At 38.3% G+C, this 15,797-nt stretch overlaps 1 protein-coding gene across 1 annotated transcript in view; it reads right to left on the reverse strand.

Moving 5' to 3' along the window:
* ADGRL4 (adhesion G protein-coupled receptor L4) overlaps positions 1 to 15,797 on the reverse strand; it is a 103,373-nt gene that overhangs the window by 21,807 nt on the left and 65,769 nt on the right. The window contains exons 6-12 of the mRNA XM_026700223.2: positions 14,779 to 14,955; positions 14,497 to 14,680; positions 9,515 to 9,631; positions 7,262 to 7,455; positions 4,977 to 5,153; positions 3,208 to 3,408; positions 1,143 to 1,363 (exon numbers count right to left, since the gene is read on the reverse strand). Coding sequence (XP_026556008.2) covers positions 1,143 to 1,363; positions 3,208 to 3,408; positions 4,977 to 5,153; positions 7,262 to 7,455; positions 9,515 to 9,631; positions 14,497 to 14,680; positions 14,779 to 14,955 — 1,271 coding nt within the window. The remainder of the gene's footprint in view (positions 1 to 1,142; positions 1,364 to 3,207; positions 3,409 to 4,976; positions 5,154 to 7,261; positions 7,456 to 9,514; positions 9,632 to 14,496; positions 14,681 to 14,778; positions 14,956 to 15,797) is intronic.

Genomic DNA, 15,797 nt, shown 5'->3' on the forward strand with positions numbered 1-15,797 from the left:
GAGATAAGGGTTAGGGTTTAGATTAGAGTAAGGAATAAGGAATCATTGAACTGTTAGTAATGAACAAAGTTGATACAAAATGTCCCAGAATTCTCCATCCCTGGGATTGATGTAGGTGCCTATTCAGAACAATTCAAATGAAATTTGAGGTTTTAAAAACCTTTTTTTGGAAGGAGAGAATTTGGCCAATTTTTTATCAATGCCCGATTGCTAGGTTCTAATTGTTGCCTGCCTTCAGATTAGAGTGTTATCAATCCTGTTTGGGCAGGTTACAAAAAAAACAGATAAAGTTATGCCTGAATGACTTTATTCGAATTGAATTGAATAGAATTATTTTATTGGCCAAGGAATTTGTCTTGATGCATATGCTCTCAGTGTACATAAAAGAAAAGATAAGGGAAATTGGAAAAAAAAGGGAATGAACCTACTTCTTTGCATAATAGGGAGATATTTTTTCCTTGAAATATTGAATATTAACTATTGAAATATCATTGACATTATTTTTGTAGTAGCTTGGATAAAAGAGAAGAGAAAGAAGGAGGAGAGGAAGAGTAGGTTGCTATACATCAGAAAATATAACAAATAACCTATAATAAGGCGGGGGGGGACTTGGGAAATAGATATATAGCATATAATATCAGACCAGAGCTGCTAAGTGTTACTTTCTTCCAGGGAAATGAATGGAGACACCTTTATAGATGAGACCACTAAATTTGATCATTTGATTTTCTCTTGCTCCAGAAATAAATAAATAAAAACATCTTGTCTTAAATGCATACTTTCAGACTTGATTATCCTATCTAGTTTTGGTTACAGATGTCAGTTTCCCCTTGAATTGATATACTGAGCTTCATCCAATTCAACAGAGAAGACAGAACATTAGAATAAAGTGTCCATACACTGAAGCATAGTCAGATATGTGTCTGAGGATAAATCTCTAAATTAAGATCTACTCATTTTTAAATGAGGAGAACTGAAGTCAAAAGTTAATAGTATTTCAACGCTGTTAGTATCAAATGACTAGATGTGTTAAAAATATTGACAACGAGAATGTCATAGCCAAAGCATAGTTGCACTAACACATCTTGGCAGACTGTATTTGGACCACTTTTGAAATATCCAAGGTGTAAATAGTAACTTACACATCAGTTGTTCCATAGTATTTATATCCCAGTGCAGCAGAAATGCCAACCACCACTGCTGGGCTTACATAGCCAAAAATATAGAAATTCTTGTGTAAGAATCCTTTATTGTAGATTACTCCAACAACTATAAGATACAAGTGAATGCCTTCGATACACATCCATGCAAAAGCCGCTAAGAGGAAGTAATGGAGCAATCCAGCTGTGATGGAACAGAATAGCTAGAAGGAAAAAAAAAACCCGGTACAGTATAAGTGACTAATATAAAATAGTACATTTATTGCAATGCAGGTTAAAACTTTCTTTCTGTACAGAGGAAGCACAGGTTTTTCTGACATTTTGTCTCGAGCCCATTAAGGACCTGTCATCAATTGTCTGAATCTGTATAGGGAAACACTTGGACCAATGTCGTTTGAAAACTGGAGCAACATATATGCTTGTTTTGCCCATATAAATTTTTAGCCTGAAGTATTCACTCTGACACATTGGACTAGATAAACTGTGGGCTAATGTACAAGTAGTCCTTGACATACATTTAGTGACTGTTCAAAGTTACAACGGCATTGAAAAAAAACCATTTGTCAGGCTCTTGGTATTCCCAGCCCATTCTGGAGCCTGACACACCTGGGGGGGACAGAGCAGACCAGCATGCAAGCCTTCAAAACGACCCGGAGGAACTAATCTGTGTTTGGCAACAGGCAGTGCCAGCTGCGAACGCCAGCTCAGGAAGTGGCACATGGGAAGGGTCAGAGAGGAAAAGAGGCTGGGCACAGGGTGAGATGATGCATCCATGAGGAGACAGGCAGGGGAGAAACCTGAAGCGGGGGGATAGGGACTGCGTTGGGTGTTGTTGGCAATTGCCGAGACAGCGGGTAATGGGGCTGATGTGAACAGGCAGATAGGAGACAGGCACTAAGGAATCAGGCATGGGGGAGAGTCGGGCGGATGGTGGAGAGATACTGCAAGTAGGGAACTGACATGGGGAATAATTTAGATAATGAGATGAGTGGATGTTGGGTTAGCAGCCGGGGCAGATTTATAACGCACCGAGAGGCAGTAGCTCTCAATGCTAGCTTTGCACAAACTATCATTCTTGTTGGTGAGGTTACCAGGTTGTGATCTAAAATAAAGACGTGACTACACAGCAGAAGCATGAGTGCCGACTTTTATATTTCTGCGCATTTGCCCTGGACCCTGAGCTGGTTGAGAGCATGTTTCACACTTATGACTGTCGCAGTATCCCCATGGTCATGTGATTTACATTTGGATGCTTGACAACTGATTCACATGGATGACGGTTGTAGTGTCCCAGGGTCATGTGATACCCCTTTTGTGACCTTCTGGTGAGCAAAGCCATTGGGGAAACCAGATTCACTTAACAACTGTGTTACTAATTTAACAGCTGCAGTAATTCATTCAACCAATGGGGCAAGAAAGGTCATTAAACAGGACAAAACTCACTTAACACATTTCTCATTTAGCAAAATAAATTTTGGGCTCAATTGTGGTCGTAAGTCGAGGACTACCTGCATTCTCTCTTCCTGGAGATAGATTTAGATTCCTCTTACTTTCCTTACAGCAATGTGGATAAGCAACATTTTTCTATACTGATTAAAAATAAAGCAACCCATAAAACAAATTGGCAGAACTCCTGCTGGTATTGGAACATTGCCAGTCCAAACAATTAAGAGTCTGCCTTCACTTTCATTAATGAAGGTCTCAGTTCTCCGTGAAGTCCACAGGCAGAAGAATTATTCAGTGGAGTTTATACATCTGAACTGAACTGAATTGGCTGGAAATATTAGATGAGGATTTTAAAACTCACAGAAATGGTATGGTTATATTAAATGCTGATATTCACCTTAAGACTGGGAGATACCCCACAGATACTGTCTATTATATGCACATCATTGCATAAATGACAAAAATGATGCAATCTGCGTGATGACATTCTGTTACAAGCTATACGACATCACATAGTCTCACAAAGGCTCATTAGGACATACACCTTTGAAAATGGGCACCCTTTAACATACCATTTTCGGCATTAAGAAATAATGCTCACCTTATTAGTGTTCATATTAATTCCAATCAAAAAAATAAACTCTGCCAGGAAAAGGCTGCAACAGAGATTTTTATGAATTGTTGTTCTTGTACTTTGGATTTCGCTGAAGAACCAAAATGTGAAAATGCACATGGCGAGGCAAATCAATGAGATAATAATTCCAAGCTGAGTGATTCTTGTAAGAATATAATCCTTAGCTTCCTGGGATTGAAGAAAAAGGATAGTCCACTTGAACATTTAAATAAAACTTTATTTTTGTCCCCCCCCCCCCGCCAAGGTTGTCTATATTGCATGTGTATGTATGTATCATCGCATGTAAAAGGCAGGTGCACCTGCTCTATTTTATGGATTTTCCCTGGTTTCAGAAATACAGCAACTAAATAAAAATCTCTTGCCTAGAATGTTTACTTTTAGTTTTGATTATCCATTTCAGTCTTGGTTATAGATCACAGTTTCCCTTCCCTCCCCTCCACTCCTCTGCCTCCCTCACTCCTCCATTCCCTTCCCTCATTCCCTTCCCTTCCCTCCCCTTCACTTACTTTTCTCTCTCTCTTTTGTTATTATTCAAATTATTCAAAGTGACTGGCAGAGAGGAAGGAGAAATTAGTGTGGGTTTCATTTTAATGTCAATTGTACCCTTTCTGAATATCAAAATAATCTTTGTACAATCTTTCTGAATGTTTCAGTGTCATTCATAAATAAAAAAAAGATATTCTAAAGTTATAATTGAAGAATGTTGGCACTAAAATGGATATGCATATGAAGAAAAGGGAAACACATACTTTAGTTACTTTTCATGTAATTTATTAGCATAACTCTAGGTCAGCACTGCAAAATCTAATTTCTAAAATGTCATCTCCAAAGTGTGAAAAGTGTGAAACTTCTGTGTGTTCTTCATTCTAAACCTCTGGAGTGAGCGCACGCTGTGAATATTAAAAATGATGAAGGACAAATGAGGGTCTTTCTAATGGCTTTCTGAGGTATAGTACACAGACTAAGAAGTGATGCGTAGAAAAGTGTTTAATGAAACCCATAGTTTTTGCACAGAATAAGTTTGGCAAGGAACAAAAAAAGTTTGGACAGCAGTCAATTCTTTTTCACTTCACAAAGAACCGATCAGTGGGGCAGTTGGAAAACAAGGTAGCGATTGCAGGAGGATAGGTTAAACTATAGGTAATATAATGCTCTTTGTCACATTGCAGAGTCAGACTGTCAAAGAGACTTCATTGATCCATACAATTTTGCCAGGGATGCTGAAACTTTGGCATGAGACTGTAGTAATTTCTATTGTCTGTGAAACATAGTGCAGGGACTCATAGCTAGTGTAGGTCTCTCATTTCCATTGGACCTTTCTTCCAACTAAATGTAGGTGAGAATATCTTTTGAAATGGAAGGGTCATTTCAAGTTCAGATTTTTTTACAGTATAAAATGGCCCTTTTTTTTTTTTCAAATAAAGATGTATCAAAAAGTAAAAGCTGGCCATTTAAAAAAGAAGAGATGTTCCATGATAAGCCATGGAAAATGAACAGTGAACTCTATAAAGTAAGATAGAAAAGGGACCGCATTGTACCAATGGATATCTAGAGATTCTAAGAATGTGATGTCCAGGGTCAACCTAGGCACAGAAATATCTAATCCTGAAGAAGAAAGTGGTAAGGGAAGGAGAATAATCTGTTTGCAGAATATATTTCTCATGCATGGGGTTTATGACCCCCAAATAGGAAACACTAATAAAAATAGTCTTTAAATTTAAAAAAAAAACACTTACAACTTTAGAGCCATTTGAAGACATCAAGACTGCAAAATGAGTAAGATGGTTACAACTGCATGACGTATGTGTGTTATTGGAGTTAATCCTCTCACACCCTTCTGTGGCCCAGTTTCCTTCCATCGTGTCTTCTGAATAATTCCAAAATACACATTTAACATCCTTTTTGCCCACAGTCTGGAGCAGAAACAAAATGTGTTAAGAATGATAAATGGCCTACAATTGTGCGAACCTCTCTTCATGAACAACCTCACCCCTGAAATTTGGAAAGTCTTGAAGATCTGGCTTTTCACTTAGTATTCTGACCAAGGCTTCCTGAGACCGTAATTAAGCACACACTTAGTCCAAACAACTCTTGCTTTATTTCAGCACTGGGAATTATGTTCATTCCCAGCATGTAATGAGTTCCAAACAGTTCCTCATGATAAGCACCCACCTTTGTCTCCTTTGAATTGCTGCCAACAACTAAAGTGCCAAATTAACTGTAAAAAACCAACCGAAGTACAACGTCCACGCAGAGCTTCAAGATTTAATCCGAACAGAGCAAACGACTTTGCTTTTTGCAAAGGTTTCTCTACCTTCCTTTATACCTTAGGGGAGGGGCAATGACCTCCAAGCCTTACTCCCAAGTCACCTCTTTTGTCTTAGCTGCTCTTGTTTTCTAGCAGCTCTGCACACACATGCACAGGGAACAGGTTTCCCTTGTCCTTCTGCCTTGCTGCTGCCAAACTCTGGAGGCTCCCGAATCAGCACATAATTCACAGGTGGTCCTGACCCCATCTCTGCATTGGACACAGTACCCTGATCTGAATCCTTCACAGACTCCTGGACTAGTCCCCGTTCTTCCCCACTGTCCAATTCCGCTGCTGTCTACACAGGCTGCCGGTGAACCACAACACTTAGGGCCTGAGCCAAGATGCTAGTTGTATTTTATGCCGTTGGAACATCCATAAGGAATCACAGTTAGGTTTTTGTTATAGGTTGCTGTCTCATTATTTTATTTTTAGCCATCCAAAATGACCGTATTATTATTTGCTTGTTCCTTGTAGCCCTAATTTTGCCAAGGTTGTGTGTATACATACATACATACATACATACATACATACATACATACACACACTTTATTTTCTGTTGGATATATTTGACTTGCTTTCAACCTTGAACTTCTAACATCTATGGAAAATGCCTCCATTTTTAAAAAAATGTACTTCTACCATCCCTTCTCCCCGATTCTACCTCCAAAGTTCACACATGGGTTGTTGTTGTTGTTATTATACCCTGAACCTCCTCCAAATAATTCACAATAGGTCTTTGACCTTCATGAGAATGCCTAAATCAAGAAGTGCTTACTTTCCAAGAATATGTAGTGGGGTTTTATGGCTATGCGTGGATTTGAATGTTCATCTTTTCAATCCATATTTATCATTCTGTACTCTCAGCTGTTATGTACTATCACTGTATAATGGCAAGTAATCCAAAATGAAATATCCGGAATTATATAGCTATTCTGTAAAACTGTCACTGTGATTGCTGACGACTATAAGAAACAGTGGCACCATTCACTCTGATGCCCTGTTAAATTTTATTCTTTGTGGTTGTTGTACTTTGCTAAGTAACATAAGGAATGCAACAGCCTCCCACTTTTCAAGTGGAAAAATGCTCAGAATTAAGTGTTGGAAGTACAAACATATTGGCACTGACCCTTTAAGATCAGTGTAATCTACTGATCACCAGAGGCAGTAGGGTGCTGCTAGAGTGTTAAGGGGTTTGCTTCACCTATTACTGCTTGTCTAAGAGATTTCTAATCTGAAATAATTTATTTTTTCCTTTCTTGCCGGGTATATGGTAGGAACCAATGATCTAGGCTTTACTTATTCCTATAGTGCATTTTCTATAAATGAACCTTTCTTTTATACTTACAAAATGTGCTTCATTAATTTTTTTTCTTGGGTGCTATTTTCTTTTTCAAAAACGGTCATATACACTTCAGCCTTCAACATGGAAGGGCCTTGGATTACACTTGCACATTGTTGACAAATGTGTAATAAGACTTCCATGCATTCATTATTTTTGTCAGTTTCTAGTCACACTTTTTAGTAGCTACCTACTCCTACTCCCTGCCTTGCACTTGCTGTGCCAAACTCAATGTTGTAATTTTCCTTCTAATTATATTATGCCATATTGGCAAACAATAGAATTATAAGGGTATTGCCAAAGCAGCTCTTGCAAGCCACTATAGAAAAATTACAGTGTAAAGTGAGAGATGTTTTAAAAAGAAATCTTACCTGTACATGTTTTAAAGTAAATATTATTTTCTCAGCTGGATACAGCCCAGGTGGGGTGGACCTAATTGCAACAGCTATAACAGATGAACCTACTATTTCTCCATCCTCTGTATTTTCTGCCAGGGACAAATTCTGTGGTAATGAAAGCAGAGCTCCAATGTTGTCGTATCGCAGAAACACAACTGCAACTGTGCCTATCCATCAAATAAAACATACTTAGTGGTTTGAAGATTGTTGATTTTAAAAAAAAAATAGAAATAGTAAAATAATGTTTAAAAAACACTAAGGAAACAACAATCAAAAGACCTTTGTAAAACTCTGACAAGAAGAATATCAAAACAATGGAAATTTTGCAGAACACTTATGAAAGACTGAAGAAACAGGGAGAAATGTTTAAAGCAGTAAGGGCTGTGCCACTATCAGAAATTAAATTTATGATAAAACATTCAATCAAAGAATATTGTCCATATTTTTGGAAGGTAAATCTTCCAACTGTACAATTTAAGAGGCTATAGGTTCCAGGAGTTAGGGGATTAGTTTTCAATCCCAGACAAGGGTTGTCCACATTGCCCATTGCAACTATGCAAGTGAATCTCCACCTCATTTTTAAATGCATTACCCAAAAGGTTAATGTAAAAAAAAGTTCATACAGTCAATCATACAGTCATGACTGCCATATTCTTTTTTTTAACCCCCTCACACATACCCTGTTAAAATAATTATCCAAGCAGTACAGCTCTTATAAAATGGACAACATTCTGAATGTAGACCTACTGAATATCTTTTCCTAACAAGTGACTTTGCTTGAAAGTAGTAATGACAGAAAGGTGATCATAATGTTTATGAAATATTAAAAAAACCCTTTTAATTACTGGTTTTTAAAATCCAGTAATTTTGATTCCTTACTTCTCATTATTTAAACTTAAATACAGTATATCCAAGCGCATTTATACCTTGCCAAGAATCTTGCCTCCCCCTATTGTTGTGATCAACACTAAGCTCTGAAAGCATTTATGTTTGGTGTTCCCGCTGAGACAGAAAGTCACATTAAATATTGTGTACAATATGGAGAAAGGAGCAATCAATAGGAGGCTAATTTCAGGGTCAGCTCATACAAAGGGTTCAGATGTAATTCATAAGGAGACTCTGATACTTTGGCATAGCTGCAAGAATGGCATTCAAAAATATTTGCTTCCATTTCCAATTAACCACATTTTCTCTGAACCACAAGCTGTGATTAGGGAAGCAAGCCCACTTCAGAAATCTGAGTTTGACACTAGCTTGTAAGCTAACTACATTTTGTCCATGGTCACATAAAATAAGAACTTTAATTGTTTACCAAGGGATGCAGAACCTTTTTTTAAACTCATCTGCAATCAAGTCCATGAATCACATGTAATGTAAGAGATATGTGACATAGTCAAAATGTAAAGTTTAGGTTTAATTTCTTTGGCATTCCTCCCACTCCAATCTAATTTATTTTAAAATAGGGAAAAGAACAATATTTTGTAGACTGCATTAACAAGACCTCCTAAATTGAAGGTCCATCTGACTGGGGGAAAACTTTTAAACTATCTATTTCAAGTAAAACAAAAACAAAACAAAACCAATAAGGCAGTAATACTACCACCACCACCACCCCCCAGTGTACATATATAGTATGATTTCCACTTGTGCAATTATAGTCATTTGGTTAGATTCCAAGGTCATGATACACCCCAGATCATGTACTACTCTATTACTTTGTGCAAAATTATATCTCATTTTTATGGGAATACATGACTTATTTAAGGGATGGAAAGTATCTTATAGATTGATATATTAAATATCCTAAATAATCATCATCTGCCCCTAAAGACTCAGATTGCACGGCTCCTGTTAGACCTCTCTCTTTTTGCACGCCCTCCTTTTTCTTACTTGCAATGCACTTTCACAAATTTCCTGCTTGCAGAAGATTGCTCCCCTGAAATCTAAGGAAAAGGTTTCCTTGTAGAGAACTACAGAAATGTAGTTTACACAAACTCATTTTCAGTCAATGTATGCAACAGATCACAAAATCCTTAGGAAAATTTATTAGTGTAAAAATGAAAATCCCAGAATGGCATTAGATTTGTTTTCCACTTTCTGTTTCATCTATTCAACTTTATACTGGATTTCCTCATACTGCAAGTGGAACAATGTGGCTGATGATTCTCAGACAGTTTTCCACTGAATCCACCTATTGTACCAACAAGCCCAAACCACCATCCTAACCTTTAGCAGCAGATATTTCCTTTTTCTTTGCAGAGACCTTAATACTGTCTCCTCCCATCTGAGTATTTTGGTTGATGAGGTTCACCTTCTCTGTGTCAAAAGTATAAAGTCTTACAGCTGAAAAAGAAAAAACGGGAATAATGTCTTTGTGAGTAACAATTGTACTGAGGACTAGCTTATATACTGTGTTTCCCTGAAAATACCACCTTCCACCCCCCACCCCCCCAAAATAAGCCTCGGCTTGGGTTTTTTATGCATGTACCTAATATAAGCCCTATGCCAAAAATAAGCCCTAGTGAAGGGAGATGGTGTGGCCAGCATAGGAGGAGGTGAGTGCATGTGTGTGGCAGCAGCTGTAGCCAACATAGCATAGGTGGATTGAGTGCAAACAGCAGGTGCAAGCAGAGGTGGGGAGAGGCAGGCAACACATGGGCCATGGGAAAGCCGAGCAGTGGCGAGCCAGAGCAGTGGGCAGCTGCGTGAGGCTCATCTTCATGTCTCTGAGCTCTACACATTGGGATTGCCTGCTTTCCGGTCTGTGCCTTCTGCTCCACACAGCCGACTAAGGGATCAGCAGGTTGTAGCTGCTGCTGGATACTTGGGTGCCCGCACACTTGCTAGCTCTTGCGTGTGTACTGGGAGGGACAGGGCATCCAGCTGGACTGATCACCCTGAAATTGTGCTTCTCCAACATTAAGCCCTAGTGCTTATTTTGGGACCCCAAAGAAAATAAGACCAGATCTTATTTTGGGGAAAACACAGGTATAAAGTTCTGCAAGAACTATTATAGGCAGTTCTTGATATGCGACCACAATAGAACCCAAGCAAGAACTTGTGAAGTGAATTTTGCCCCATTTTACGATCTTTCTTGCCAAATTTGTTAAGTGAATCACTGCAATTATTCAGTTAGTAACACAGTTGTTAAGTAAATTTTATTTCCCCATTCACTTTGCTTGTCAGAAGGTTGCAAAAGCTGATCACATGACTCCAGGACATTGCAACCATCATAAATATGGTCAGTTGCCAAGCATCTGAACTTTAATTATGTGACCAGGGGGATACTGCAATGGTCATAAACGTGAAAAACAGTCATAATTCACTTTTTTCAGAGTCACTGTTACTTCAAACGGGCACTAAATGAAATGTTGTAAGTCAAGGACTACCTATACACAGGGCTTTACAGTCATTACAGATTCAAAGAGCACAATGTTATTAATGTTTAAAAAAAAAACTCTACAATTCACAGCAAAATACATTGGTGCCCAAATAACAGCATATCAAATTATGTGAATGATCCTATTATGTGCTTGTATCACAATGTTCAGGTACATCAATTAATATGTCAGTATTAATATTATGCACATATATTAATGCATAATATTAATGAATTAATATAATGTCATATATTTCATTCTTTGTCCTTTTTGTCTCATCCCCAATACTGATCTATAGCTCTTTAATATTTTGCTCATGTGCTTTAAACTTTAGGATCACATTATTCATGGTAGGTGGATGTCCTTTAATTCCATATTTGTACCTTTTCATTCTTTGCCTGGGGAAAAAAAATGTAACCTCTAATTTGCTTTGCATTAAGCAAGGTTTGGTAAAGAATAATGAAAGCTGCCTTCAGAAGAGCTTCCACTTTATTAAAAATGCATTTCTGAAAGTGAATACCAATTTCTTTAAAAGCACAAGAGACAATACCTTTGACAGTATTTATTTTGAAATCCATTCAGTGTGCGTTTATGTGAAGATAAAGGCATGCAATTCAACTGCATTGGACTATAATGATATTTGTTGTCAAAAACAAACAGACCAAATATCATCCCCACCCTCAACGGGAGAGTAGAAATGAGAAAGTAGCACATGAAATCTTTTAGCTTTACATTTCAGTCCAGTGCTTTAATCCCCTGTAAAACAATTGAAAAGTCAATGAGCAATTTTGTTATAAACAAAACGAATATTTGACTGGTGGGTTGGAATTACTTAGCTGCATATTCCTTCTTATGCAGAATTTTTGTTGAGTTATTTATTTTTAAAGAATGATGGTTTTTGATATGCAGGTTCTCATTAAAGGCTTTTCCAGCACCCAAGAAAGAGGTCGTCCCTTTTCCTAAAGAATAGAATAGAATAACAGAGTTGGAAGGGACTGTGGACATCTTCTAGTCCAATCTTCTGCTCAGGCAGGAAATCCTATACCATTTCAGAAAAATGGTAGTCCAATCTCTTTGTAAAAGCTTCCAGTGTTGGAACATTCACAACTTCTGAAGGCAAGTTGTTCCACTGATTAATTGTTCTAACTATCAGGAAACTTCTTCTTAATTCTCAGTTGCTTCTCTCCTTGATTAGTTTAGTTTAGCTTAGTTTAGTTTATTTTCATTGCACCAAGTACAACGAAACCAAACACCATCTTCAGTGCACATCATGACCATGAAAATAAACACAAACATACACCCTTCACCCTCCACACGTTGAACTGAAAATCCCCAACACCGCACCAATACTGCACTATACAGCAGAATTCAAAAGAGCTACTGCCCTGGGGTAGAAGCTGTTTTTCAGCCTATTCGTCCTTGTTTTTATTATTCTGTACCATCTGCCAGATGGCAATAGTTCAAGAAAAGGGTTCCCAGGATGAGATGGATCTTTGAGAATGTTCTGAACTTTCTTAAGGCAGCAGGAGCTATAAAGCTGTTCCAAAGGGGGGAGAGGGCAACCACTGATCTTCTGGGCAATGACATTAACCCTCTGGAGTGCTTTCCTATCTGCCACTATGCAATTGGCAAACCGTACAGAGGTGCAGTAAGTTAAAATACTCTTTATTGTACAGCAGTAGAAGGTCACCAGCAGTTTTTCATTCAGTTGTTGTTTTCTGAGAAGTCTCATGTAGTATAATCTCTGCTGGGCCCTAGTGATTAGTTTCCACCATTGCTTCTTTTCCTTCCCTCAATTGCTTGGGAGAATAGCTTGACTCCCTCTTCTTTATGGCAACCCTGAGATATTGGAGCACTGCTATCACTGTTGAGCGGTGGTGAGATTCAATTTTTTTTACTACCAGTTCTGTGGGCATGGCCAGGTGGGCATGGCTTGGCTTGGTGGGCATGGCTTGGTGGGCGTGGCAGAGGAAAGATACTGTAAAATCTCCATTCCCACCCCACTCCAGGGGAAGGATACAGCAAAATTCCATTCCCTCCCCACCAGAGGTGGTATTCAGCACATTCTGACCAGTTCTGGAGAACCAGTAGCAGCAATTTTAAGTAGTTTGCAGAACCAGCAAATACCACTTTTGACTGGCCCTGCCCCCATCTATTCTCTGCGTCCTGAGTCCCAGCTGATCGGCTGGGTCTTCTTTTGTTGCTCTGCACAGGAAAACGGAGCTGGAAAGCAGGTAAGTGGGGTAGGGAGGGAATAGGATTTTGCAGTAACTTTCCCCCAGGAGTGGGGAGCGAATGGAAATTTTACAGTATCTTTCCCCTGCAATGCCCACTGAGCCATGCCCACCAAGCCATGCTCACAGAACTAGTAGTAAAAATCTTTTTTGAATCCTACTACTGCTCCCCACCACGCAGAGAATAGATGGGGGTGGGGCCAGACCGAGGTGGTATTTGCCAGTTTTACGAACTACTCAAAATTTCCACTACTGGTTCTCCAGAACTGGCCAGAACCTGCTGAATACCACCTCTGCTATTGAGGGACGATATAGGGAGAATATGGATGGTTTGAAAGTCAGGAAAGAGTAGGCCTTTTCCAGTGGTGGGATTCAAATTCTTTTACTACCAGTTCTGTGAGCGTAGTTTGGTGGGTGTGGTGTGGTGTGGTGTGGCTTGGTGGGTGTGGCTTGGTGGACGTGGCAGGGGAAGGATGCTGTAAAATCCCCATTCTCTCCCCACCCTACTAACCTGCTTTCCAGCTCTGTTCTCCTGTGCAGAGTAACAAAAGAAGACCCAGCTGATCAGGAGGCAGAGAATAGATGGGGACAAGGCCAGTCAGAAGTGGTATTCTGAACTACTCAAAATTTCTGCTACTGGTTCTCCAAACTACTCAAAATTTCTGCAACCGGTTCTCCAGAACTGGTCAGAACCTGCTAAATACCACTTCTAGCCTTTCCCTATTCTGATTCATGCATTTAGCCAATTGAAAGAACTACCTGTAGCCCTCAACTTACAATAGTTCATTTAGTGACCGTTTGAAGTTACAGTGGCACTGAAAAAAGTGACTTATGACCATTTTTCACACTTCTGAATGTTGCAGCATTACCATGATCAAAATTCAGATACTTGATTCATATTTATGACAGTTGCAGTACCTTGGAGTCATGTGATCAGCTTCTGCAACCTTCTGACAAGCAAAGCCAATGGGGAAACCAGATCCACTTAACAATCACATTACCACCTTAACAATTGCAGTGATTCACTTAACAACTCTGGAAAATAAAGATCATAAAGTAGGGTAAAATTCACTTAACTAATGTTTCACTTAGCAACAGAAATTTTGGGCTCATTTGTGGTTGTAAGTCAGACTACCCGGATACTCCTCGTGTGTTAAGAGACTATAATGAAACAAATTCATAGGCTGTTTGGGGAGCTATTTCTCTCATTGAAAGAGGTTAAGGGCTTTCATGTTACCCACAAGCCAGAAGCTGTCCATCTTGAGAAATGGGACTGATAATTAGGTTAGAGAAGAAATGAGTGCAGCCTAGCCACCTCTGGTAAAAGGTTTAGCTAAGTTTCTTCCTAATACATGCCTGAAAATCAATGGCAGGGTTAGATGTGCAAAGCCAATAGGTTACATAGCCTCCCATTCAGTTCTAAATACCAAGAATAAATAGCTCACATCCATTGGATTTCAAACAGTAGAGAACAAACTTACGATTCTGCTTCTAATGTCAACAATTTGTTGCAAGGAATGCAAAAAAAAAAAAAAGGAAAGCAAGAAGAAGAACAACCCATCTTCAGTATTTTTTTTTGTTTCCTTGTGCATACCCATATCACTAGCATTAACTTCTACTTCTGCCATCTTTGGGAAATTCTGAGATAGGAAGGCTGTTGTTTCCTCAGCAGCATGAATCAATTTGGTGAGGCTTTTTCTTCTGTTGTGTGCTGGGACAGCTTCCCAAGCCGCCTTCTTATCTTCCTGAACAAAATTATTTACAGTACTAACAAATTCCTGTTGGGTTAATAAAAAATATTGTGTTAACTTTCTATGCTGTATCCTGAACAAGATACCTTGTAAGTAACCAAAACTTTAAATCCCAGTTCACTCACGTTAAGAGTTTGATCTCGAAGCTTCTCATCAGAAATGGTATAATTTGTGATACTCAGCAAGGAAAGGGGTACAGATAACATTTCAACATAAGAAATTACTTCAACTGGTGTAATGGGCCCTATGCTGTTCTTGTTGATTTCTTGTAATACAGCCAGAGGATCTTTTAATTCACTAATCTGAAAGAAAGTTTTAAACCATTATTCATGTCATCCAATACTTCATTTTAAATGAAGAATCATAATTGATGCTCAATTGATAGTTAAAAAGTTGCTACTACTATTCTTTTTTTGTTTTTGTTTTACTGAGCTTGAAAGAGAGGGAACTGTGTGGTGGATAAAATATATGTTGTCTACACAGAGAAGGCCTGGATTCAAATGTGACCATGCCATGAATTTTTGCATAGTAATAAATATCTCTAAGTAAGGTAATCTCACAACATTGCACTAATAATGTTATTCTCAATATCTAAAGATTATTTCTATCCAACAATTCTTACCTTTGGATCAATATTTGCTCCAGGATAAATTTAATTCTAATTATCAATTCCATGTACCAATTTCAGGGTATTTCTGTTATATGTGGCTGGACTACCACTGAAATAATCCACATGCTTAAACAAGAAAGATACCTAAATATATATTACTTCTCTGTTTCTCTTGTTGTGGATTGTGAGAATTTTATTGTGAGAAATAACAGGATTGTGAGAAAATTTAGTGTGGGAAATATCATTAATGTTAAAAGATGGATTGGCTGTTTGTAAAATATCTAATCTTGCTTGAATTATAGCCTGATTTCATGAGACAACATCAATAAAACCTCTTGTTGTAAATACAAGTGTATTGGCAATTTATCAAACTTTTATATGGAACAGAAAGTTGTAATTAAGTTTGAAAAGATTCTCTAACTTTCAGAAGAAATGAATACTAGATTTGTACGAGGAAAGTCCATTTTATTTTTATTCTGGGTGTGGCACTATATAGTTTTTGCAGCTTTCATAAAATTAAAATAACTAAAGGAA

Source organism: Pseudonaja textilis, chromosome 3 (assembly GCF_049901715.1).
Source record: "Pseudonaja textilis isolate UNSWEBS1 chromosome 3, rPseTex1.2, whole genome shotgun sequence".
In the NCBI taxonomy this organism is placed as follows: Eukaryota; Metazoa; Chordata; class Lepidosauria; order Squamata; family Elapidae; genus Pseudonaja; species Pseudonaja textilis.